The 26,689-nt window shown below is 48.2% G+C and overlaps 2 protein-coding genes across 7 annotated transcripts in view; one reads left to right on the top strand and one right to left on the bottom strand.

The window, feature by feature from the left end:
* Nucleotides 1-6,379, bottom strand: part of LOC134736327 (uncharacterized protein DKFZp434B061-like) — an 18,712-nt gene extending 12,333 nt beyond the window's left edge. The window contains exons 1-2 of the mRNA XM_063637109.1: nucleotides 6,219-6,379; nucleotides 4,618-5,370 (exon numbers count right to left, since the gene is read on the bottom strand). Coding sequence (XP_063493179.1) covers nucleotides 4,618-5,370; nucleotides 6,219-6,379 — 914 coding nt within the window. The remainder of the gene's footprint in view (nucleotides 1-4,617; nucleotides 5,371-6,218) is intronic.
* Nucleotides 1,324-26,689, top strand: HNRNPF (heterogeneous nuclear ribonucleoprotein F). Of its 6 annotated transcripts, none has more exons than XM_063637383.1 (5): nucleotides 3,399-3,782; nucleotides 15,073-15,400; nucleotides 15,989-16,123; nucleotides 17,880-17,938; nucleotides 24,770-26,689. In XM_063637383.1, exon 5 carries the CDS (start codon nucleotides 24,822-24,824, stop codon nucleotides 26,067-26,069), a length of 1,248 nt encoding a protein of 415 aa, XP_063493453.1. In that variant the 5' UTR covers nucleotides 3,399-3,782; nucleotides 15,073-15,400; nucleotides 15,989-16,123; nucleotides 17,880-17,938; nucleotides 24,770-24,821; the 3' UTR covers nucleotides 26,070-26,689. The 6 variants fall into 6 exon arrangements, with proteins under 6 accessions (XP_055131224.1, XP_055131222.1, XP_063493453.1 ...); XM_055275246.2 differs by lacking the exon at nucleotides 3,399-3,782 and adding an exon at nucleotides 4,710-4,868; XM_055275249.2 differs by lacking the exons at nucleotides 3,399-3,782; nucleotides 15,073-15,400 and adding an exon at nucleotides 1,324-3,378.

The raw sequence follows: 26,689 nt of genomic DNA, 5'->3' as shown, positions 1-26,689 counted from the left end.
GAGGTGAAAGGGCTACAGATAAGGAGGTAGTCCAGGTGGACCAGGTGTGGATGAGCATTTGCCAGTTGGTGAAGTGAGCCCAGTGTGGAAAAGGCCTAGGACCTGTGGCATCATTCTGAGTGATGCCACGTCTTCACTGTGGAAGAAAGCCTACATGTGACTGTGCTGGTACTCAATGCTGAAAAGATATAGTGGACACCTGGGATGACTCCTTAGGACAGCAGGAAGTTCATAATCAGGCCAAAGTACTTGTCTTTTTTTTTGAGACAGAGTCTCGCTGTTGCCCAGGATGGAGTGCAGTGGTGCGATCTCGGCTCACTGCAGGCTCCGCCCCCCAGGGTTCATGCCATTCTCCTGCCTCAGCCTCCCGAGTAGCTGGGACTACAGGCACCCGCCATCTCGCCCTGCTAAATTTTTTTGTATTTTTAATAGAGACGGAGTTTCACTGTGTTAGCCAGGATGGTCTTGATCTCCTGACCTCGTGATCCGCCCGCCTTGACCTCCCAAAGTGCTGGGATTACAGGCGTGAGCCACAGCGCCCGGCCAAAGTACTTGTCTTGCATTCAGAGAAGACCATCTTCAACAACTATTACCTCATTTATGAATAATGGAGAACTGTCAAATTTGAGTGAGGGGATCAAAGGTCCACTTAGCTCAGAGGCTTTTTTTTTTTTAAACTTTTAAAATACAGACTGGGTCTCACTATGTTCCCCAGGCTGGTCTTGAACTCCAGGGCTCAAGCAATCCACTGGCCTTGGCCTCCTAAAGTGCTGGGATTACAGGTCTGAGCCACCGCGCCCAGCCAGAGAGACTCTCTTAATACAAGGATTGCATGAATATATCTTCTTGCAGCTGGTTTAACAGTCCCTGAGTTCTGAAACATTACTAGTCTTTTGGTTTAATTTTCTTTTCTTTTTTTTTTTTGAGACAGAGTCTTGCTCTGTCGGCCAGGCTGGAGTGCAGTGGCAAAATCTTGGCTCACTGCAACCTCCATCTCCCGGGCTCAAGCAATTCTCCTGCCTCATCCTCCCGAGTAGCTGGGATTACAGGCATGTGCCACCACGCCCGGCTAATTTTTGTATTTTTAGTAGAGACAGGGTTTCACCATGTCGGCCAGGCTGGTCTTGAACTCCTGACCTCAGGTAATCCACCTGACTCAGCTTCCCAAAGTGCTAGGATTACAGGCGTGAGCGCTTTTGGTTTAATTTTCCTAATATTCGATTTAAATTGGCTGCTTGAATTTTTCTCTCCAGAAACATCTTTCTACAGCATGAGCTGTGATGCAGTCACTGTATGACTTTTTTTTTTTTTTTTTTTTGAGACAGTTTCGCTCTTGTTGCCCAGGCTGGAGTGCAATGGTGCAATCTCGGCTCACTGCAACCTCCGCCTCCTGGATTCAAGCAATTCTCCTGCCTCAGCCTCCAGAGTAGCTGGGACTACAGGCACGCCCCACCACGCCCGGCTAATTTTTTTTGTATTTTTAGTAGAGACAGGGTTTCGCCATGTTGCCCAGGCTGGTCTCAAACGCCTGACTTCAGGCGATCCACCCACCTTGGCCTCCCAAAGTCTCGGGATTACAGGCGTGAGCCACCGCGCCCGGCCGGCCACAACTTATTAAGAATACCTACCTATCTGATTTTCACCCCTTTCCTATGATGCTGAATACCTATCTGATTTTTGCAGGAACTATTTTCTGTAATTTTGCTTCAAATTACGCAGTTTTCTCTTTGGACATTTTTACCTATTCTGACAGCTCCTGCTTTACTCTTTCCATTCTTTCTTGGAACTAGCTTTTTTTTTTTGACAAACTCCTTCCTTCATCACAGTCATCCCACTCATCATCTGACACTATTCTGAGCACTCCTTTACTTTCTCTGGTGATTTAAAAAATAACGTTCAGCCAGGTGCGTGGCTCAGTCCAGTAATCCCAACACTCTGGGAGGCGTAGGTGGGCGGATGGCTTGAGTCCATGAGTTCCCGACAAGCCTGGGCAACATAGCGAAACCCCGCCTCTACAAAAAATACAAAATTTAGCCCAGAGTGGTGGTGCTACTCAGGAGGTTGAGGCAGGATAGCTTGAGCCCAGGAGGTCGAGGCTGCAGTGAGCCGTGATTGTACCACTGCACTCCAGCCTGAATGACAGGGCGATACCCAGTCTGGAAATAATAATAACAATAGTAACAATGTTCAGCTTAACCTGTGATGAGTGCCTTGACATCATCTCTTCATGAAGAAGGTCCACCAAAATAAAATGGTTACAATTATTAGCCCTACAAAGCATCAAAAAAAAAAAAATCTGTCCCTGGCTTAGCCATTAGCCACCAAATCTGTGTGTTCAGGTGCTCTGTGACTGAAAATCTTGCCCTCGACCTGGGCCTGAGTTACACTCTGAGGTTTGGGGGTTTCTCACACCACGGAATTATCACCTGAGCAACTTCAACCTGACAAATCCCTCCTAACGCCCCGCTCTGAGACGCCTTTAGGCGGTCTCTGGAGTACGCAGTGTACGTTTTTTTTTTTTCTTTGAGACGAAGTCTCGCTCTGTCGCTAGGCTGGAGTGCAGTGGCGCGATCTCGGCTCACGCAAGCTCTGCCTCCCAGGTTCAAGCGATTCCCCTGCCTCAGCCACCCGAGTGGCTGGGACTACAAGCGCGCGCCAGCACGCCCGCCTAATTTTTTTGTATTTTAGTAGGGGTTTCACCATGTTGGCCAGGATGGTCTCGATCTCCTGACCGCCTGATCCGTCCGCCTCGGCCTCCCAAAGTGGTGGGATTACAAGCGTCAGCCACCGCGCCCGGCCCTCAGTGTACCACTTTCCTTATTTTATTTTTTGAGACAGCGTCTCGCTCTGTCGCCCAGGCTGGACGCAATGGAGCAGTCACGGATCACTACAGCCTCGACCTCGCGGGCTCAAGAGATTCTCCCGTCTTAGCCTCCTCAAATTAGTGGGACCACAGGCTTGCGCCGCCACGCCCTGCCATCGGTTCTCATTTCCTTTTCCCATCCTAGTCTTCAATCAGGCATCCTTTCGGCGCACATTTCAGTGTCCTGCGGGGCTCACCAGTGTCCTTCCTCCAGGGCCTCAGGGTCAGTCAGAGAGATCTTTCCCGCCGCTCCACTCCCTCCTCCTCCTCCCATCTCCTCCCCACCCCTCCCTTCTCCTCTCCAGAAACGTCCTCGCTAGTCCGCCTCCCCCACCCGCCGTGTTGGCTCTCTGCTCCGCGCCCTGTCGGCCAACCGGCGGCTCAGCTCTGGGCGCGTCACAATAGCGCTGTCGGCCCCGCCCCCGGACGCCGGACGCAGAAGCCCCGCCCTGCCGCGGTCCTTGCGTCCTTCCGGCTCCGTCGTGGAAGCAGGACTGCGCCGCGTCTTCCTTAAGGTGGGGTTCGGGGGGCCACCGAATCGCTGTCAGCCGGCAGGTAGCAGCGGGGTGGGGATGCGGGCTCCTTGGGCTTCTGTTTCCTGGTGCCCAGGGCAAAGGGCCGAGCCGGGGAGTATGACCTAGTCGGGGCCTGGCACGCCGCTAGCAGGAGGGCTTCCGGCAAAGCCGCGTGCGCTCGACGGGCAGGCGCTAAGGATTGGGGCCGGCAGCGCGCCTGACCCCGCCCCTCGTAGGTCCCGCCCCGTGCTCGCAGCCGGGGGTTTCCATGGTGATGGTCAACAAGCCTCAACTGCCTCTGCTACAACTGCCAAGTTCCCCGCGTCCCACCCTCCTCTAGGTGTTCCGAGGGACCACCGGGGTGCCTGATGTGAGAGCGGGAGTGTAGAGACTCGGAGGCCGAGGTGAGGGGCGGCCGAAGTCTCCGAGGTCGAAGGCCGCACACCCGGGACCGAGCGGGGACCGGGTCCCCCTGGGGGTGGGGACCGTGGGGCTGGGATTTAAGATTAGGGAGACCATCCGAAGTCCAGGGCCCCGTACCCGGACTACCTGGGCATTGGGCCTATTGGGGTGGGGATCGTTGGGCTGGAGCTGGGATTTGGGATCAGGGAAGAGAGATCTGAGTTTAAGCGCCGCACACCTGGGACCGAGCGAGGACTGCACATAATGAGGGGCCGTGGCGCTGGGAGATTTGGGTGACGGGATTCGAGGTCGAGGGGCCCGTACGTGGGACGGGTGAGAACTGGACCCACTGGGATCGGGAGACGCAGCGTCGGAGGTCGAGAGCTGCATGCCCAGACAGTGTTCCCACGCGGTGAGCACCGCGGGCTGAGATTTTGGAGTTAGGGAAGCGCGGGGAAGGCACGGACGGCCGGGTGCGTTAGTCCGGCCTCCTAGCGGGGCGCTGGCGACTGCCCTGCCGGAGGGCTCTGAAAGTGAGAACAGGCCTGGCGCAGTGGGAGGCCCAGCTGGGAGGATCTCTTGAGCCCAGGAGTTCCCGACAAGCCTGGGCAACATAGTGAGACTGTCTCTACTAAAAAGTAAAAAAAAAAAAAAAAAAAAAATTAGCCACGTGTGGTGGCGCGCGCCTGTTGTCCCAGCTACTCGGGAGGCTGAGGCGGGAGGGTCGCTTGCTCTGAGGTCGAGGCTGCAGTGACAGTGATTGTGCCACTGCATTCCAGCCTGGGCGACGGAAGTGAGACCTTGTCTCAAAAGAAGTAATAATAATAGTAATAATACCTGAGTAAAATGAAAGCCGCGCGCTCACGTGGCTGCAGGCGCCTGAGAGTTGCACAAGACTTCCTTGTGGGGAGTTGGCTCCGCCCTCCTCCCACGCCCGGTTCCCGGAGCCTTCGCTCTCGGCCCTGGGCCCTTTTTCTTCCTCCGCGGCGCCGCGTGTCCTCGGAGCGCGGTCCCTGTATTGGTCTCCTGCTTCTAGAGGTATCGTGTTTGTATTTGGGGTGAAAATCTGACTCGTGCGTGCTCTTCAGGTTAGTTTTCCTTTTTTGTTTTTTCCTGTTGCTTGTTTGTATGAAGTATTTTCGTCGATTCCGCCCTGCTCGTAGGAAACTTGTGGACGGGGCCCGGCTTCTGCTGCGCCGGCTGCCCAGCTCCCCCAACCGCAGAATCGTGGACCAGGGTTTTGAGGCGCAGGGCACCCGACTCGTCCTCCCCGCCAGGCCGCCCTGGGCGCGGGAACCCCTCCCACTAGGCGCCTGGGACCCCCGCTCGGCTCCGCGTGTGTCCCGGCGGGAGGGTGGAAGGAGAGCCGAGCTCGGCCATTGCCCGCGGGGCGCCTTTCGTTGCGGCTTTTCGGTCTCCAAGCGTCCCGGGGACGAGCTAACGCTCGCGGGCGCTGGGGGCTCGAAACTGCTCGCGGGCGTTGGGGGCTCGGGCCGGCCATCTGCGTGGTGGGACACGAGGCGCGCGCTGGCGGCTGCGCGCGAAGGGCAACGGGCGGCGGCGGCTTCCCGGAACCGCGCGGGGCGGGCGCTGCGCCGGGGTCAGGGCCACAGCCTCAGGCGACAGGGAGTTTTGAAAGCGTAGTCTTCAGTTGTTCCGTTCAAAAAGTCATCTTAATTCTTCCAAAAATATACACATATAATTCTTTCTAAGTTATATTTTTAAAGGTTAAATACGTGGTTGTCTCTGAATTCCTAGTAAGATGAAAATTTCTTGGGTTCTCCAGGTAGGTGAAAGATACCTTAAGTGCTATTCCTGCAAAGTGACTCGTTGCTCTTACAGAATTTATAAACTATAAAATAAGACATTACTACTTTAATGAATATTAAGAGAGAGATTGCTTTATTCCTAAGCAAGAAGATCTTTTGCCTTGTAGGTATTACATTCCGGTGTGCATTCTGTAAATTAGAGTCATTATCGGCCTGGCGAGGTGGCTCACGCCTGTAATCCCAGCATTTATGGAGGCCGAGGTGTGGGAGGATCGCTTGGGCCCCAGAGACCGACCCCGTCTCTATAAAAAAATACATATATCATTTTTTGAGACAGGGTCTCACTTTGTTGCCCAGGCTGGAGTGCAATGGTGTGATCTTGGCTCGGTGCTGGGATCCTCCAGCAAGCCCGGCAAATTTTTGTATTTTTTGTAGAGATGGGGTCTCCTTATGTTGCCCAGATTGATTTTCAAACTTTTGTGCTCAAGCGAGTCTCACGCCTCTGCCTCCCAAAGTGCTGCGATTACAGGCGTGAGCCATTGTGCCCGGCCACTTTTTTGTAAACTGGCAAGTTTTCTGTTAAGGGTAGCGTTACAAAGCTTTATTCAGGTAAAACTTGGAATTTATTTTAGGGAAAAGACTGAGTAAATAGAAAGTTATTTCTCCCACGTGGCCAGAACCTTGGAAAGCCTGGAGGCAAATGAGAGCCTGGTGGGGGTAGATGCCTGCAGGAGCTGCAGAAATGTGACAGGCCCTTTCCGTGGAGGTGACTTCTCTAATTCCCTCTCCCCCACTGAGCTCTGGTTCTCTGCTCTTGGGGAGAACCACATTAGTTGACTCTTACTAGGTCCTAGAAGTTTTACTCCATTTTCTAATTACATGCTCAGAGCTACTCCAAAAGGGGTTGCTATTAGCCCCATATTTCAGATGAGAAAATGGAGTTTGGGAGAAGTCATGTGTCCAGGGACACAATTGGGACTGGGTCCCAAGTTGGACCGGGACACCCCCTCCCCTGCCAGGGCCCTTGCCCTGTCTTAGTTGCCCTGAGCTACGGTTCTTGTGGAGGGCAACAGGGTGGGCAGAGGGAGAACTGAGCTCAGCCAAGACCACCCTGGCTTATTTTACAGCAAATCCCAGACCAATAAGGTCTTTATTAATAAATAAATCCGCAGTATTTCTAAGAACTTTTAAAACCTAACCATGATACTGCTCTCATACCTAAAAATACATTCCAAAATACCAAGTATCCAAGGTTTAAATGTTTCTGTATTAAATATTTTAAACAGCTGGTTGGTTTGAGTCAGCATCCAAAGTCACACCTTATATTTTGTAGATAACGTTTTAAATTCAGAGCAGCACTGTCCAATAGAAATATAATGTATGCTATAAATGTATTATATTCGCTAGTGGTGAGAGGAAACATGATTCATTGTATTAGTAATTTAATATATATCCACTACTATTTTGCATGTAAGTAATTTTAAAACACTTTTTCGTTTCTCCATGATCTTGACTAAAATAATTAAAAACAAAATCCTGTGAACTTGTCAAAATCCAGTGTGAGTTTTACACATTTCAAGTGTGGTGAATGGATGCTGTATAAGTGATCATGTAGAGGTTCCCCTTTCTTAAAAGGCTCCATTCCCCGTTATATTTGTCGGGTTGTGTTGCAGCATTCCTTCCCCACACTTCGCATTTTTGTGATTGTTTTTCCATGGTGGTCTTTGAGTGTCTGTTCTTTATATTTCCTGTAAAGTGATAGTTACCTCTAGAGGTAGTTTTGGGTTTGGTTTTATTTTTGTTTTTGAGACGGAGTTTTGGTTTTGTTGCCCAGGTTGGAGTGCAATGGTGTGATCTTGACTCACTGCCTCCTGGGTTCAAGCAGTTCTCTTGCCTCAGCCTCCTGAGTAACTGGGATTACAGGCGTATTTTTAGTAGAGACGGAGTATCAACTTGTTGGTCAGGCTGGTCTCAACCTCCTGACCTCAGGTGATCCACCCGCTTCAGCCTCCCAAAGTGCTGGGATTACAGGTGTGAGCCACCGCTCCCAGCCTGGAGGTAGTTTTGATTCAGATGAGAGTTTTTGGAAAGAAAACTTACTTGAGGTGCTGTGCTCCAGCCGGAGGCACATATTGGTTGGTATTTTCTCTTTTGTCATGTTACAGCAGCTATTAATGATCATTACCTAGATCCATTATTTTCTTAAATGGTTTCCAAATTAGTGATATTTTAATAATCGATTCCTTTTCATTTATTAGCAGGAATACTTTTAATAAGAGGATAACGCTTTCAATAATCATGTGATCGCTCTAAGATGTACTTTTGTTTTCCTTTTTTTTTTTTTTTTTTTTTTTTAAGAGAGATTCTCACTCTGTCACCCAGGCTGGAGTGCAGTGGCAGGATCCCGGCTCACTGCAGCCTCAGCCTCCTGGGTTCAGGCGATTCTCAGGCTCATAAGCAGCTGGGATTACAGGCGTGCAGCACCACCACGCCCATCTAAGAGATGGTGGGGTGGCAGGGGGTGGGGGTTTCACCATGTTGGCCAGGCTGGTCTCAAACTCCTGACCTCAAGTGATCTGCCTGCCTTGGCCTCCCAAAGTGCTGGGATTACAGGCGTGAGTCACCCACCACGCCCAGCCCTCCACATTTTTTTTTTTTTTTTTTTTCGAGAAAGGGTTTCACTTTGATGCCCATGCTGGAGTGCCGTGGTGGGGACGGAGCTCACTGCAGCCTTGACCTCCTGGGCTCAGGCAATCCTCCTGCCTCAGCCCCCCAAGTAGCTGGGATTACAGGTGTGTGCCACATGCCCAGCTATTTTTTTTTTGTATTTTTTGTAGAGAAGGGGTTCTGCCATGTTGCCCAGGGTGGTCTCCTGAACTCAAGTGATCTGCCCACCTCGGCCTCCCAAAGTGCTGGGATTACAGGTGTGAGCCACTGTATATGGCCTCAGTTCTTCCTTGACATAAATTCGGCTTAGCATTTCTCATAAAACATTAAAAAAGTACCTCTATACTTTGTCTCCATTAATACATCAGTATGAGAAATTGCAGTGATTGAGTTTGAAATGATCAACCACACTTGCATTCCTGAAATCCAACTTGGTCATAATATCGCTTTATATATTGCTGGATTAGGTTGACTGATACTTGGTTTGGACTTTTGCATCTGAGTTCTTGAGTGAAATTAGCCTGTGATACTTGATTAACTAATTGTAAAACTCTTTTGGAAATGAAAAAATCAATTCCAAGTTCATTGTAGATCTAAGTGTAAAAATTTAGAGAACATCAGCGCTTTGTAAGTTCAGATAACCATATGGGCTTGGGCTAGGAAAAAGATCTCTTCAAAATGACACAGGCTGGGCGGGGTGGCTCACACCTTTAGTCCCAGCAGGGCCAAGGAGGCGGATTGCTTGAGGCCAGGAGTCCAAGACCAGCCTGGCCAATGTGGCGAAACCCCATCTCTACTAAAAATACAAAAATTCGCCAGGTGTGGCGGTGTGCCTCTGTAATCCCAGGCTGAGGCAGGAGAATGGCTTGAACTCAGGAGGTGGAGGTTGCAGTGAACCGAGAGTGGAACAATGGTTTGAGCTCAGGAGTTCAAGACCAGCCTGCGCAAGATGGCAAGACCCTATCTTTTCAAAAACAGAATTTTTAATTAGCCACGTGTGATAGCGAACACTTGTAATACCAGCTACTTGGCAGGCTAAGTGGGGAGGATCCCTTGAGCCCAGGAGATAGAGGATGCAGTGAGTTGTCATTGCACTACTGCATACCACCCTGAGCAAGAAAGCAAGACCCCGTTTAAAAAACAAAAAACAAAGCCATCATAATTAAGGAAAGGCATGACAGATTAAGACTCCTATTAGATGTATCCTAACGTTATGCCTCCTGTTAGACAAAACTCTTCACCTAATACAAATACAGATACTCTTACTATGTTATATCCCGATAAACCCATCATAAATTATTTGATTAGAATAGTGCCATCTAATAGAATTATGATGTTTATGACAAATACATATCTTTTCTAATTTAAGGTGGTGTTAGATACCATATATGACCCTCTTAAAGTACATAGAATTCAGAAGTTAGTTTTCTTGTGATGTTTTTGTCTGGTTTGGTAACACGTTGTATTAGTGTGCTAGGGCTGCCATGCAAAGTAATACAGACTAGTAATAAATTTTCTCACAGTTATGGAGGCTAGAAGTCTTAAGATAAGGGTGTTGATAGGGTTGGTTTCTTAGGAGAAATAATGTGAATAGTAGGAATTCCAGAAGGAGAAAAAGACACAGATGGAGGCAGCAAGAGAAGCGATAAAGAATAGAAGTGAATTTTCCTGGCTTAAGATCCCTGTAGTTCCCATTAGGATATTTTGAAAAGACACAGCAGGCCGGGCACGGTGGCTCACGCTTGTAATCCCAGCACTTTGGGAGGCCGAGGTGGGCGGATCACGAGGTCAGGAGATCGAGACCACAGTGAAACCCCGTTTCTACTAAAAACACACACACAAAAAAAAAATTAGCCGGGCATGGTGGCGGGCACCTGTAGTCCCAGCTACTCAAGAGAGGCTGAGGCAGGAGAATGGCGTGAACCCGGGAGGCGGAGCTTGCAGTGAGCCGAGACTGCGCCACAGCGCTCTATCCTGGGTGAAAGAGCGAGACTCCGTCTCAAAAAAAAAAAAAAGAAAAGACACAGCCCAGGCGTGTGTTGGTAAAACTCCTAAATTTAAAGTATAGAGGAAACTGCTTTGGAAAAAGTATGTCCTCCACATCTCTTCTCCAGTTTGTTTTGATGTTTATTCTACTTGGTTTTCCTTTCTTTGAATTCATTACTAACTTTTAAGTTTAAAACTCAGTTTTAGTTCCAGAAAGTTTTTTTTTTTAAGTTTTGTAATGGAGTGGTATCTGAAGTTGCTCTTTTTTTTCCTATTAAAATCATTATGGTTTTTGTCTAGCATTTCTTGTTCCCTGAAACCTGCCTAAGTCTGAGGTGTGGTGCGTTATTTCTGGGTGCCAGAGCCCCCCTTCTGTAAATTGTCAAGTTCCTTTCCTCCTTCCATCTCTCTGTTCTCCACAATTCCCCCAAGGCAGAATGCAGTGGTCCCCTGGGCAGCACAGCTCAGGGCCAGCAGTCTCAGCTCAGGGCCTGCTGCTTGGAACCTGACTTAGGTGTCATGTTTCCATGGAGGCTTCAGGAAGAATTCCCATCCCAAGGAATGTACCTTCCTCAGGGGGCTGAGGATACCCCACAGGCCTCCTGTCTGTCCAGTTCCAGGGTTTGACTATGCACCTACTTAGGGGCTGCTTGCTCAAGGGAGGAGAGGTACAGGAGGTGGTCTGGGTAAAACAAAATTGATCTTCCTATTAATTGTATTTTTGTTTAGCAGAATCTATACACACCCATTTCTTTGGATATTATTTCCAGTTACTCCAGCTAATCCAAATAATGATATTTTCCCTCAGTTAAGAACAGATTTTATTTTTAGGAACAGAAGTCCAGTAGCAGTTTTGCTTTTTATTAACGTTTTAAGGAACATTTACCTTAGATATCATGATTCTTGAGCATTTGCAAAATGCAATCAATATCAAACAGCAATGGTTGCTTGTTTTATGATCGGTCAAAATTTGTCCTTATGTTAATTTCAATACAAACAGTATAGATAAAATTTATCTAACATTACATTATACTACTCTTGATGCTTTTTAGTAACACAGCTTTTGAGAAATGAACGCTGAGGGAAGCAGTGTGTTATTACCCAGACTTAGCTACAGCAAGTAAGTGAAAGGACCTGATAGATGGTAATGGAAAACAGCTTTCCTGTTGCATGCAGATCAGGACAGATCCCCTTTGGTGGACATAAATGTAGTAATAATGGAGTAAACATTTAAAATGTTAATATATGCTCCATCTGCAGCTTCTCGTTTTTTTTGTTTTTTTTTTTTTTTCTTCTTTGAGACGGAGTCTCGCTCTATCGCCCAGGCTGGAGTGCAGTGGCGCGATCTCGGCTTACTGCAAGCTCTACTTCCCGGGTTCACGCCATTCTCCTGCCTCAGCCTCCCGAGTAGCTGGGACTACAGGCGCCTGCCACCAACGCCTGGCTAATTTTTGTATTTTTAGTAGAGACGAGGTTTCACCGTATTAGCTAGGATGGTCTCGACCTTCTGACCTCGTGATCTGCCCGCCTCGGCCTCCCAAAGTGCTAGGATTACAGGCATGAGCCACCGTGCCTGGCCACTTCTCAGTTCTTAATAGCTTTTAGGATAGCTCTGTGTATCGAATTTGGCATGTTGTGTGAATTGGGTTAGAATTCTCACACTTCAGATCCATGTGCCCCTGAAAAGTTAAGTACAAATGTGTGCGTTGGTGCATTTTTTTTTTAATGGAATTAATGTCTTGTATCATAATTCTTGAGTTCATGACAGCAGGAAGTACTTAAGAGTGACTGAATAGGAATTTTATAAAATTGCTGGGTTGGAAGATACTTTTGAGGCCATTAAGTCCAATTTTCAGTATTTCCAACAGAAAAGGAAAACATCCATAACAAATACGGTCTATGATCTGCTCACATACTATTTACCATGATGGGGAATTTTTGCCCCCAAGACACATCTTATGCTTCTCATATGGTGAACAGACATGAGCAGCAGAAGCGGTATCCTAAAATTTCCTCAATCTAAAGGATTCACCACGAAATAAGAATATGAATACAAAGCATCCAGCACCAAAATGTATCCCAGTAAAGGGCTTTGGTAAAAAATATAAATAATTTGAACAAGTGTCCAGAGGGGAGATAACATACAAAAGGAAAAAAGAAAAATGGGCTTTTAACTTGTCTTTTTTTTTTCTCTCTGTTTTTTTCTTTTTCCTATGTAGAGATGAGAGTCTCACTATATTGCGCAGGCTGGTCTCGAACTCTCTTGGGCTCAAGTGATCCTCCCACCTCGGCCTCCCAAAGTGCTGGAGTTACAGGCTTGAGCCACTGCTCCTGGCCAGCTTCTACCTTAAACCTCAGCTATTTATCAAGGAAAAAAGAATTTCCCTTCTTTCTACATGAAATTCATCACTCAGTGTTCCCACTCACCCATGCTCCTGTGTTTAAATGTCACTTCCTCAGAACCCCAATCTGAGCTAATCCCTATTTTCTGTTTTTCGTTCATTCTAAAATTTGTCATCATATATTTGTACATTTCTTGAGTTCCCACTCCACTGTTACTGGACCCAAGGCAGGAACCGTGTCTCTTTACCACTACAGTTCCTGTATCTTTTAGGTGTGCCATATTTCTTGGTGAGTCAATCTCCAGATTCAGTCATTTTTCTCTACATTACTCAAATCCTTTCACATTCTTCAGTTCTCACCAGTCTTCCTAGACTTGTTTCATTCCTTCCCATCTTGTCTCTATGTATCTGTTCCCACCATTCATTTTCCAGATAGCATCTAGACTGTTGTGTTAAAAAGCAAAATTCCTTTCACACCACATTCCATTAAATGCCTTCCCACTGGCCTTTGGACACCAAACCAGGCCTTTAAGGCTATGTCGTCTCCTACCATTTATCTCAGACCTAGCTGCAGTTGCATAATACGACCCCTGGCTCAAGTCTTCTGCACACGTTGTTCCCTCACAGGCAGGAACCCTATGGTGACTGATCAATAATTAAAACTTGGCCTTGGGCCAGGCACAGTGGCTCATACCTATAATCCTAGCACTTTGGGAGGCCAAGGTGGATCAGTTGAGCCCAGGAGTTGCAGACCAGTCTGGGCATCATAGAGAGACCTTGTCTCTACTAAAAAATTGAAAAGAAAAAATTAGCCTGGCTTGGTGGCATGCACCTGTGGTACCCGCTACTTTGGGGAAGCCGAAGGTGGGAGGATCGTTTGAGCCCAGGAGGTTGAGGCTAATGTGCCTATCACAGATTCAACAGTTACTAATCATGGACAGTTATTCTCCATCTCCCCACCTACTACTTTGTGGACAACTTCAAACAAATCCAAGCCATCACAAATATTTCAAGATGGATTTCTAAAACTTAATTGCTTTATTTTATAACATAACCATAATTCTGTGGGTTCTTTTATCTGCCTGGAACTATTCTAAGGACTGGCTCATTTGTCCTTGTAGTTTCCCACAGTCTACATCACTATATGCAGTATGTTACTGTTCCCTCTAATTCCTGTTATCATCTAGTAAGTGCGTTCTAAAGACTTGCTTTCTCTCACTTTTACAAACAGTTCTATTAGCCAGATGTGGTTGCATGCCAGTGGTCCCAGCTACTCAGGAGGCTGAGGCTGGAGGCTTGCTTGAGCCTGGGAGGTTGAGGCTGCAGTGGGCCAAGATCATGCCCACTGCATTCCAGCCTGGGCAACTGAGCCAGATCCCGTCTCAAAATAATAATAATTCTGTTAAAAACGTAAAACAGGCGGGGCGCAGTGGCTCACACCTGTAATCCCAGCACTTTGAGAGGCTGAGGTGGGTGGATCACAAGGTCAGGAGTTCGAGACCAGCCTGACCAACATGGTGAAACCCTGTCTCTACTAAAAATACAAAAATTAGCCGGGTGTGGTAGCGCATGCCTGTAATCCCAGCTACTCAGGAGGTTGAGGCCAGGAGAATTGCTTGAACCTGGGAGGGGAGGTTGCAGTGAGCTGAGATTGCGCCATTGCACTCCAGCCTGGGAGACAGAGCAAGACTCTGTCTCAAAAAAAAAAAAAAACTCCAAACATCCCGGGCATGGGGCTCGCACCTATAATCCCAGCATTTTGGGAGGCCAAGGCAGGGGGAGGATCACGAGGTCAAGAGATCGAGACCAGCCTAGCCAACACGGTGAAATGCCATCTCTATTACAAACACAAAAACTAGCTGGGTATAGTGGCATGGGCCTATAGTCCCAGCTACTCGGGAGGCTGAGGCAGGAGAATCGCCTTAACCCAGGAGGCAGAGGTTGCAGTGAGCCGAGATCACACCACTGCACTCCAGCCTGGGTGACAGTGAAGACTGTCTCAAAAAAAAAAAAAAAAAAAAGTCAAACATACACAAAAGTAGAAACAAGTGTAATGAAACTCTATATGTACATCAGGAGCTTTAATAAAAAATTACTAGCTCATAGCACATCTTGTTTCATGTGTATTTCCACTTTCCAAGTAATCTGAAACAGATTCAAGAAATCAGGTATCATCTGCAAATATTTGTGGCTCTAAAAGGGGTCTTTTAAAGAAATAAAATTACAGTATAATTACAACAAAATTTACAATTCTGTAATATAAAGTATCACTGATCATATTATCTAAATTGCTTTATAATTGTTCTCCGGTTCATTAATTAAGATTCAGAGGTCCACAAAATTGCGCGTTAGTTAAAAGTTTTAGGAATTGGTTTAAAAAAAATTTTTTTCCAAGTTTTTTTTTCAAATTCTTTATGTGTGTCCATGGTCAAATGTACAAACCAAGGTACGTCCGCTAGTTCCATTTTAGAGGCGGCCTCCCGGAGAGGGGCTGTGTCTAACTTGCTGGCTTCTCTTCCACTCTGCAGTGCCCGCCCTTTCCCGTGGCTGGCACTCTGGACTTTCCCCAGGTCGCGCTCGCGCCCGGCTCCCTTCGGGAGAACTCGGAGAACTGTCTTCCCGCCGCCCTGACTCTCTCCTTCCCCCACTTCCTGCCTGGGCCCAGCGCGCGGGCCACGGGGCCGCACCTGCAGGCACGCGTTTCCCATTGGTGACATCTTGGCGGGCCGGGCAGTGACACTTCCTCCTCTGCACCCCGTGACCCACGTCCGGCTGCCGGTCTTGGATCACGAGGCCTCCGCTTCCCGGACTCCGGACCCCGCGCCTCCTCGAGGCCGACGGCCAGTCCCTGGCGTGGTGAGCCGCCGCGCGGGCGCCCCGGCCCCGCCACTCCAGCCCCGGCCGCCCCCCCGGGTCCCTTTCCGCCCCCCCGGGTCCCTTTCCGCCGCCCCGGTCACTCGGAGACGGACCCAGACCTAGGAGCGCCTCTTCCCTTCCCTCTCCTTAGCCGCGCTCGGCCCGCGGGTCCCGGAGCTCCCGCCCAGGCAGCGCTAGCCTGGTGGGCCGGGGAAGCAACCCCCACCCCATCGCGCCGTCGCCGTCTCCCTCGCCCTCAGGGCCCCGGAAGCCCGCCAGGCGCCCCCTCCTCCCCCGCGCCCTTCCCTCCGGGAACCCTCCCGTCCCTGCCCTCCCTCCCCCCGCTGCGCCTCTCGCTCCGCCCCCCGCCCGGAAGCTCCCGCCCGAGCCCGCGCAGGCCCTGGGGCCGACCTTCCTGCCGGGCCGGGCGGTCCGAGGCTGCTGGAGCGCCGGGAGGAGGCCGCGGGAACGTCGCCGTCACCTTGTCTCGGGGCCTCGGCGCTGCTTCCCGCCAAAACACGCTTACCAAGCGCCCGGGCCTCCCACCTCGCGGAAGGGGCCCCCCCACCACTTGGATTTCTGTTGCAGGTTGAGAACAAAAAGATGCACCTGGACTTTCCCCGGAGCCCTCTGCGTGGTTGAGCTTCGGTGGAATTTCGGTGCTCTTGGCTGCCAGCCGCGCTTGCCTGGTAGCAACAGAAACCAGTCCCGCTCGCCTCCGTGGTAAGTCTAGAGCATGAAAGTCCGTGGGCCCGGCCGGGTGGACTTTGGTTTGAGAGTGAGTAATGGGGGCGGCGCGGCCGGACGCGCTCCCAGCCGCCTGGCGAGAGTGCTGCCCGGTTCCCCGGGGGCACGGGAGTGTGTCTGGGAGGGGAGGCCAAGATCCCTCCTCGAGTCCTGTCCTGAACAAAAGAAAACGAGGTGGGTGGTGCTTGAACGGCCCTGTTTACTGTGTAGATAGCCGAACTAGCAGGACTCCGACGCGCCCTATTTATCTTGATTGGCTCTGCCTGAAGGCAAGCGTTAATCCCGTCCAACCTGTATCACAGCGAAGAGCTCGTTCGAGAGCGCTTTTTGGAAATGCAGATTCTTAGCCCCCACCCAGATCTGTTTTAGGGTTGGTGTTTTAATTATCTAGGTGGCCCGCGTGCAAGCTTGATCTGAAAACCTCCCGGTCCAGTCACCTGGGGGAGCTGAGCAGCCCTCCCCGCCCCCAGCGGTTTCCTGGCGCTGCGGGCGGGGAGACCAGACTCTTCCTCTGCGTGCGTTGGCAGTGCGCCGTGGCCGTGGTCTACAGGCTCACAGCGGCAGGTCCATTGGGGTAAATAGGTGTACGTGGGTCTGGCTGCCAGCTTGTGCATGTCCCCAGAGAGGCCTCAGGATGTTGGTCTGTGGATCACGCAGGGATAAACGAGGGCATAAGTGGATCAGATCATTAAGATGACTGGGTTCCACCCTTTAGATCCTTCAACAAGTCGGATTGTTGAAGCCTTTTGAAAACCTGATTCCAGAGTACTTGAAACTATTTCACCCCTGAATAGGTTTCCTAATAAATGTAATGCTTTCCATTTGTACACCCCCCGCAAGAGTGTCTTAAGTAATCATCACTGGAAGTTTGCAAGACAAGGCAGATTTGATTATATTCATTTTAAGATGACAGGTTCAGCAAAATTAGCTGATTTTACTAATTTCACATTTCCAAAACTCAAGCAGCTTAGTTCTCAGAATTCCATAGCCCTCAGCCCGTGTCCTAGTCCTTTGGGGCAGCGTTATTACTGGGATGTTGGTCATCTAGTGATTATGATGTATTTTCTAGTGAAGCATATTTCAAAGAAGTTACCCAATAAAACTGGAAGTGTGTTTTGGATGTGTCTCCACACTGCTTACAAAGGGGTTCCTATAAATCAGATTGAACAATTTCTAGCAAGCACCCTTGCCCCATGCCCGTGCTATCCCAGTGAAAGAGGGGTCTTAAGGTCAAGTCCCCTGTGGTTGTCACTTCTCCCCCACCCACCTCCCTCCCAAGTGCCCTGCCCCCGATATTTAAATTTCCTCCCAGCATTTAGGGTCTTCGGTGTACAAACTTAGAATTGGGCAGAGGCGGGCGGATCACCTGAGGTCAGGAGTTTGGGACCGGCCTGGCCAACATAGTGAAATCCCATTTCTACTAAAAATACAAAAATTCGCTGGGTGTGGTGGCACACGCCTGTAATACCAGGTACTGAGGTGGGAGAATCTCATCAAGAGTAAATCTCAAGATCAATAAGGCGTTTCCCTTTTGTCATTCTCTGTATTGCCCTGTGAAAAGATAATACTTCCAAAATGCTGTTAAGGCGGATGGGGTGTGAGATTTAATTTAAATCCAGGGGCTATATAAAGGGCTTCCCAGCTGTCTCCTGTCTTTACCTGGAGTTCTGATCCCAGAGCCAGTGCCTAGGATCTGAGACCACACAGCCAATATCGCTCTGTTTTTTTTTAGGACAGTTCATTACCGTCCAGAAGTGTCTCCCACTGAAGGCATCCACAGTTGTTTTTAAGGTAAGCTATTTTAAGAAGAGCCCTTTTTCAGCTGCAGTATTTATATTTGTTATACTCAAATTTGCTTAGCAGCCTGGAGTGAAAAACGTTTTGTCCCTAACTTTAACCTTGAGCAGGACACCACAGGGCTTTTTACAGCTTGAGTTTTAGTTAATGAAAAGCCTTAGGACCTGAGAAATGGAACAGAAAATGAATTCTGGAGTAAAAATAAGCAGTAAGTGTTTTAAGTGTACACATGTGTTTTGGAAAGGAATGGTCTCTTCACCTTGCCTTCAGAGAGGAAGTCATTTTGCTTCTGAAACATTTCCTGATGCAGAACACTTATGACATGTAAGATATTAGGCATTTTAAGTAATTCTATGAAATGTTTTTATTTTTTATGCTTCTTATATGTCTTTTTCAGCCTAGCCAGGCCACTGCCTTCTTGAGGAAGGTGTTGACCCCCCTACACATGGGCAACAGTTAATCCTGGCTAATCTTGGACCACCTGGGTCAAGGCTGTGCTGAGGATGGGGTCATGGTGGCCAACAAAACAGGCACAAGTGTCTCCCCAGTAGGCTCCTATTGTGGGTTTAAGACCCCTTAACAACACAGCAAGAGTGCTGTGGTAGTGTAGAGCATGAGACTTAATTTGGATAATGAGAAGACCTTTGAGAAAGGTGGTATATTTGAGCTTAGACCTTAAGGATTAGTGGGATTTAGGTAGACAGAAGGTTCAACAGAGTATATCTGGGGAGAGAATTAACCATGAGTGTCAACTATGTGCGTCACATCCCTGAAGGGGCAGAGAGCTTGGCACATTCCAGGAGAAAAAAGGAAGTGATGTGAGCTTAGGTAGAAGAGTGTTGCAGGCAAGAGTTGCAAGGCCTGAGAGACCCCATTGGGCCTGTGGTCCTTGTTCTGAGGTCGGTGGGAAACCAGTGAGGACTTGGAAGCAGGACAGTAATGAGTTTTAAAAGTACACATGAGCCGTAGATGGGATTGCAGTAAGGCCTAGCCACTATGCTTGGAAAACTTTTTTTGAGATGGAGTTTTGCTCCTGTTGCCCAGGCTGGAGTGCAGTGACGCGATTTTGGCTCACCACAACCTCTGCCTCCCGGGCTCAAGCGATTCTCCTGTCTCAGCCTTCCTGAGTAGCTGGGATTGCAGGCATGCACCACCACGCCTGGCTAATTTTGTATTCTTAGTAGAAACGGGGTTTCTCCATGTTGGTCAGGCTGGTCTTGTCCTGATTTCAGGTGACCCGCCTGCCTCAGCCTCCCAGAGTGCTAGGATTACAGGCATGAGCCACTGCGCCCGGCCTATGCTTGGAATTATTTGAAAGATATATCGGTAATCTGGAATTGGCTGTTTGTACATACGGGAATTAGAATAGGAGAAGTAACAACATGAGATACAGAAAGAAAATGACAATTTGATAACTCACATTACAAAGAAAAGAATTCAGTGTGTTAGGAACAGGGTAGAGCTGTGAGGCACCTTTATTGCTGAGGAAATGGAAGAGTTGAATAGGATTTAGGGATGAGGATACTGTGGAGAATGGGATCACCCAAGGGAGTTGAGTTGATTGGATTTGAGGGCTTGGGAGAAGGTCAAGGATTACTCCAGTTTCTTTCTAGAGCCTCTGGGTGCAGGTAGGGGCAGTCATGCTGCTATTGGAATGGGACAGAAGAGAGAATGTGAGGTTTAGTTGTGGCACAGAGGAGAACCTGTGGAGTGGAGTTGTATCTACCTGTCTGGGCTTCAGGGAGCCGAAGACTGGGGGTTTGTGTATCTCCTGACCCTGGAGATGATTATGGAGACCCTGGGAGCAGGTGAGTCCACTGAGAAGAGGACTGGGCCCAAGCCCGATTCCCTACAGTTAATGGTTAAGGAAGGACTGTCTAAGGAATTAACTGGAAAACCAAGAGTAATTGCCAACAGGAGTGAAAGGGAGAGGATTTCCAGGAAAGAATGGTTAAGTAAGATGAAGATGGAAACATCTGTTCTTTCTCTTGCCATGGAGATCTGTATAGTAGGGCCATGCAGTTTTTTTTTTTATTTTGTTTTTGAGACGAGTCTCGCTCTGTCACCTAGGCTGGAGTGCAGTGGCACGATCTCAGCTCACTGCAACCTCTGCCTTCCAGGTTCAAGTGATTCTCCTGCCCCCATGTCTGGAGTAGCTAGGATTACAGGTGCCCGCCACCATGCCCGGCTTTTTTTTTTTTTTTTTTTTTTTTTTAGACGGAGTCTTCAGTTTGTCGCCCAGGCTAGAGTGCAGTGGTGCAATCTGGGCTCATTGCAAGCCCCGCCTCCTGGGTTCACGCCTTCTCCTGCCTCAGCCTCCCGAGTAGCTGGGACTACAGGCGCCCGCCACCACGCCCGGCTCATTTTTGTATTTTTAGTAGAGATAGGGTTTCACCATGTTAGCCAGGATGGTCTGAATCTCCTGACCTCATGATCTGCCTGCCTCGGCCTCCCAAAGTGCTAGGATTACAGGCGTAAGCCACTGTGCCCGGCCAATTTTTCTGTATTTTTAATAGAGACGGGGTTTCACTATGTTGGCTAGGCTGGTCTGGAACTCGTGACCTCAAATGATCTGCCTGCCTTGGCCACCCAAAGTGCTGGGATTACAGGCATGAGCCACTGTGCTCAGCCTAGGTGTCCACCACTATGCTCGGCTAATTTTTGTATTTTTGGTAGAGGCAGGATTTCACCATGTTGGTCTGGCTGGTCTTGAACTCCTGACTTCGGTGATCCACCCTCCTTGACCACCTAAAGTGCTGGGATTACAGGCGGTGAGCCACCACACGTGGCCTTGATCATGCAGTTTTAACGGAGGGGAGTGGAAGTGACAGTAGAGGCCTTTTGACAAGATTTTGCTGAACAAATCGACAAGTAGCTAGAGGCAAAGCTGGCACAGGGGAGGTATGACATGATTGGGTAGAACTGAGCATGTTTAATTACCAAGTAGACAGTGCTCAGTGGAGAAAAGGGAAAGAAAGAATAAAGCATGGCCCCGGGGTATGTGAGGTTGGACCCAGAGCAGAGCTGTTGTTCATGATGTCCGCTGTAAGGGGCCCACTACGTGCTTACAAACTCCTAGACTCTGACTTGACTTCACAAAGTCCACTTCCAAGAGTAATGTCGACCAGCTGGAGAGGAGGTGAGAATCTGTAAGGCTGCTCCAGACATCTGAAGGGCTTTGGACAAGCAGGGTGCTGGGGTAGGACAGTGGGCGATATTGAGGGCCCGCTTACTCTATGGCTGTTCACTCTGATTTTCTTTTTTTTTCTTCTTCTTCTCGTGTGGTGTTTTATTTATTTTTTTTTTTTTTGGAGTTAGTCTTGCTCTGTCACCTGGGCTGGAGTACAATGGTGCGATCTCTACTCACTGAAAACTCCACTTCCTGGGTTCAGGTGATTCTCTTGCCTCAGCCTCCCTAGTGGCTGGGACTACAGGCGCCCGCCCTCACATCCAGGTAATTTTTTTTTTTTTTTTTTTGAGACAGTCTCGCACTGTCGCCCAGGCTGGAGTGCAGTGGTGCGATCTTGGCTCACTGCAACCTCTGCCTCCCAGGTTCAAGCGATGCTCCTGCCTCAGCCTCCCAAGTAGTTGGGACTACAGGCGCCCGCCATCACGCCCGGCTAATTTTTTGTATTTTTAGTTGAGACAGAGGTTTTGTCTATTGGAACTCATGACCTCAAGTGGTCCCACCCACCTCGGCCTCCCAAAGTGCTAGGATTATAGGTGGGAGCCACTGTGCCTGGCCTCACCCTGATTTCTACAGTATTTCACAACTTGGGGGCAGCATTAGCCACCACAGAACATTTGGGAATGTCTGGAGACATTTGGTTGTCAGAACTGGAGGTGGAGGGTGCTACTGGCATCTAGTGGGCAGAGACCAGGGATGCAGCTAAACATCCTACAGTGCCTGGGCCTGCCTCCACAACACAGAACTGTCTGGTCCAAAATGTCAGTAGTCCTGAGGCTGAGAAATTGTAGCCTAGAGGCACCATTTCACCTGGGGGTGTGCAGCTGAGCCACTCAGTACATCCATGGAGTAGTCAGATATTTGTTTGGAATCTTCCAGAGCTCTGGTTTTACTGGGTGCGTACAGTTAATAAGTTCATTGAATGAATTCCATGTATTGTGAGGAAGGAATGTAAAATGATACTTGCTCTAAGCTGGATTATGAAGAATGAGGAGAGAAAGAGGCTGTGTGGATAAGGAATCCAAGGTCTCTACAAAGGAGAGGGGATAGCAGTTGTGGTGGAGGGAGTAGGATGTGATTAGGGTGGGGTTTCCTGCAGGGAATGGTGAAATCATTGGAGGTAGGAGTCCAGGAGAAAATGGTTAGTGGATTATGGCTTCATCTCCTCGCACCCGGAATGATGGCTGGACCTAAGGCTGTGAACAGAACTCGAGGGAGGCCTTCAGATACTTTTCATGTGTCAGGAGCAAGACGGTGCCTAGCGTGACCGGGTGTTGAGAATGGAATTGCATAAGAAGCCGCCACCTGTAATTGAGCGGTCCCAGACCCATTATCCCAAGAGACACAATACAAACTTGCCCTGACTCTCCAAGGAGGAGCTTCTGAACTGTTAGTACAGAATTCCCTCCGTGGGCAGGAGAGGAAGAATCTGCTGTGACCTTGCTCTGCCAGGTCAGCATGTTGCAGTGGCCATATGCTGCTGCAGGGGATTTAGATAAGGCCCTGGGGAGGCGGGGACCATTACTTTCTAAGGTGGAGGCTAAACCCCAGGGTTTGTTGCAGACCCAAAGCACAGTTTGAGAATTGGGGATAGGATTATTTATGCCCAATCCTTTGCCCTTCGGGATTATTTTATAAAAGTTGATTGAGTTTATGTACATAGTCAATACATTTGAGGTGGGCAATGAGCAATCCAGGTTAGGCTCCCGTTGACTCTTCCCAGAGGCTTCCATGTTCCACTCTCATTAGCAAGGGTGACATCTTTTACTTAGGCTGTATACTTTCAAAGCCCTTGCATTCCAAATCACAGTTCGTAAGTAAATGCCGAGTGTTTGGTCTTGGTGATGTGTTCAGGATATCACATACCGTTATGTTTCATTTGTGCCATTATGCTTGTTATTGGGAGAGGAGACATGTCTTGCTATCTTTATAATCTGGTGTAGACACAGGTAAATTTGAAAGATTTACACAATTATCCTTTTACACATTGTCAATTTGAAATGATGAAGCACTGTATGATACTATGTCATTATCTGCAATGGCTACATCAAACTTTAAAATTACTAATTTTCCCTGAAGCTAGTGCAGTTGAGCATTTATTTATTATGAATTTGCTTTTCCTTTTCTTAAATTACACTTACCTATACTTTTTGTCTGTTTTTTAAATTGTGGGTTTTTTTTATGGAGCTTTTTTCCCCACATGATGAGCCCATATTTCTTGAAAAGGCCGCCAGCTATGTCTATTATGCTTGATGTAAAATGACACTTTGAAACATTAGATTCCCAGTTGTGCATGGTGGCTCACGCCAGTAATCCCAGCACTTTGGGCAGCTGAGGTGGGCGGATCACCTGAGGTCAGGAGTTCAGGACCAGCCTGGCCAACATGGTGAAATCCCGTATCTCCTAGAAATACAAAAAATTAGCTGGGCGTGGTGGCTGGTGCCTGTAATCCCAGCTACTCAGGAGGCTGAGACAGGAGAATTTCGTGAACCCGGGAGGCGGAGGTTGCAGTGAGCCGAGACACACCACCGCACTCCAGCCTGGGCGACAGCGAGACTCTGTCTCAAAAAAAAAAAAAAAAGAACGAAAAAGATTTCCATATACTCCTATGCTCATTTTGAGCGTCACCTTTGACGATGTTCATATAAAAATACGTCTTTGGCGCCATGATACTGCAGTATTTTTCTTGCTTGTAGCTATGTTATATACCCTGCCGTCTAGGTCAGCTGCTCCTCTTTCTCAGAAGACTGCCTTCCAGTGTGTGGTTGGCCTTACTCTGAGTTTGGACTTCCAGGTGCCATGTACCACCCTGGTGGGAAGGGCATTTCCCAGCCCTCTTGTGATTGCCCTTTCTTCCTGATGCCCTCTTCCAGATCTTCAGCAAAAGGCAGCAATTCTGCTATATTTTATATGAACCTGTGAATCATCTGAGCTGGTTTCTCCATTTATTTGCAGTGTACATAACTAAGTCTGCTGGTGAATTTGTCTGCTTGTCTGTATATGTCATCAGTTTGGCCTCATACTTGACTGGTATTTAGTTTGAATTGACAATTTAGGAGCAAAATCATACTTCCATAGACACTGGAAGCCATTGGTGTCTTGTATCCTGGCAACATTACTGCTGATGAGACCGCTAGAAAATCTTACCCTATGTTGTGGTTTAAAAACAGCCTGCTATGTTCCCATCCCTTATTTTTTACTCATGAAAGTAAAAGTATCCTACCATAGACAAGCAAATTTACTAAATTTACTGTTTAACCAAATGTAAGGCCTATAGTTTAGGAAGAACAACTCAGGAGCTCTTATAAGTGAACTGCCACATATTATCATGACAAACGTGGAATAAATATAACAAGGAAATGGCGCTTGCTCTAACCTGAGTGAAACTTACATTTCTCTGTATTCAAGGCACCACATTCACATGCATCGTCCTGTCTTGTAAACTCCTGATTTGTTTTTCAAACTGCCTGTGACTGATCATGTAGTTTTTTGAGAGACCTGGAGTCAAATCTTAGCTCTCAATTGTATTTGGTATATTTCTAAATGTCTTGCTACCTCTCTCATCTGTAAAATGGGGACAATTTCTGTTGCATACTTTAGTTGTGCATATTAAATAAACTTTTCTTTTTTTTTTCCAGCCACAAAAAAGCCACACCCAAGATCACCTGACACCTACCCTGTCAAGTGTCCATGATGCTGGGCCCTGAGGGAGGTGAAGGCTTTGTGGTCAAGCTCCGTGGCCTGCCCTGGTCCTGCTCTATTGAGGACGTGCAGAACTTCCTCTCTGACTGCACGATTCATGATGGGGCCGCAGGTGTCCATTTCATCTACACTAGAGAGGGCAGGCAGAGTGGTGAGGCTTTTGTTGAACTTGGATCAGAAGATGATGTAAAAATGGCCCTGAAAAAAGACAGGGAAAGCATGGGACACCGGTACATTGAGGTGTTCAAGTCCCACAGAACCGAGATGGATTGGGTGTTGAAGCACAGCGGTCCCAACAGTGCCGACAGCGCCAACGATGGCTTCGTGCGGCTTCGAGGACTCCCATTTGGATGCACAAAGGAAGAAATTGTTCAGTTCTTCTCAGGGTTGGAAATTGTGCCAAACGGGATCACATTGCCTGTGGACCCCGAAGGCAAGATTACAGGGGAAGCATTCGTGCAGTTTGCCTCCCAGGAGTTAGCTGAGAAGGCTCTAGGGAAGCACAAGGAGAGGATAGGGCACAGGTACATTGAGGTGTTTAAGAGCAGCCAAGAGGAAGTTAGGTCATACTCAGATGCCCCTCTGAAGTTCATGTCCGTGCAGCGACCAGGGCCCTATGACCGGCCCGGGACTGCCAGGAGGTACATTGGCATCGTGAAGCAGGCAGGCCTGGAGAGGATGAGGCCCGGTGCCTACAGCACAGGCTATGGGGGCTACGAGGAGTACAGTGGCCTCAGTGATGGCTACGGCTTCACCACCGACCTTTTCGGGAGAGACCTCAGCTACTGTCTCTCCGGAATGTATGACCACAGATACGGCGACAGTGAGTTCACAGTGCAGAGCACCACAGGCCACTGTGTCCACATGAGGGGCCTGCCATACAAAGCGACCGAGAACGACATTTACAACTTCTTCTCTCCTCTCAACCCTGTGAGAGTCCATATTGAGATCGGCCCAGATGGAAGAGTGACGGGTGAAGCAGATGTTGAGTTTGCTACTCATGAAGAAGCTGTGGCAGCTATGTCCAAAGACAGGGCCAATATGCAGCACAGATACATAGAACTCTTCTTGAATTCAACAACAGGGGCCAGCAATGGGGCGTATAGCAGCCAGGTGATGCAAGGCATGGGGGTGTCTGCCGCCCAGGCCACTTATAGTGGCCTGGAGAGCCAGTCAGTGAGTGGCTGTTACGGGGCCAGCTACAGTGGGCAGAACAGCATGGGTGGCTATGACTAGTTTTGTTAGGAACATTTGAGTTATTTCAATCAAATTTTCACAGGCAGCCAACAAGCAATTAAGAGCAGTTATAATAGAGGAAGCTGGGGGACCCATTTTGCACCGTGAGTTTGTGAAAAATCTGGATTAAAAAATTACCTCTTCAGTGTTTTCTCATGCAAAATTTTCTTCTAGCATGTGATAATGAGTAAACTAAAACTATTTTCAGCTTTTCTCAATTAACATTTTGGTAGTATACTTCAGAGTGATGTTATCTGAGTTTAAGTAGTTTAAGTATGTTAAATGTGGATCTTTTACACCACATCACAGTGAACACACTGGGGAGACGTGCTTTTTTGGAAAACTCAAAGGTGCTAGCTCCCTGATTCAAAGAAATATTTCTCATGTTTGTTCATTCTAGTTTATATTTTCATTTAAGATCCTTTAGGTTAAGTTTAAGCTTTTTAAAAGTTAGTTTTGAGAATTGAGACACAATACTAATACTGTAGGAATTGGTGAGGCCTTGACTTAAAACTTTCTTTGTACTGTGATTTCCTTTTGGGTGTATTTTGCTAAGTGAAACTTGTTAAATTTTTTGTTAACTAAATTTTTTTCTTAAAATAAAGACTTTTTCACAATGA

This window comes from Symphalangus syndactylus, chromosome 4, assembly GCF_028878055.3.
Source record: "Symphalangus syndactylus isolate Jambi chromosome 4, NHGRI_mSymSyn1-v2.1_pri, whole genome shotgun sequence".
Classification (NCBI taxonomy): Eukaryota; Metazoa; Chordata; class Mammalia; order Primates; family Hylobatidae; genus Symphalangus; species Symphalangus syndactylus.
The sequence above is the reverse complement of the archived record's forward strand: the minus strand, read 5'-3'. Positions and strand labels throughout refer to the sequence as shown.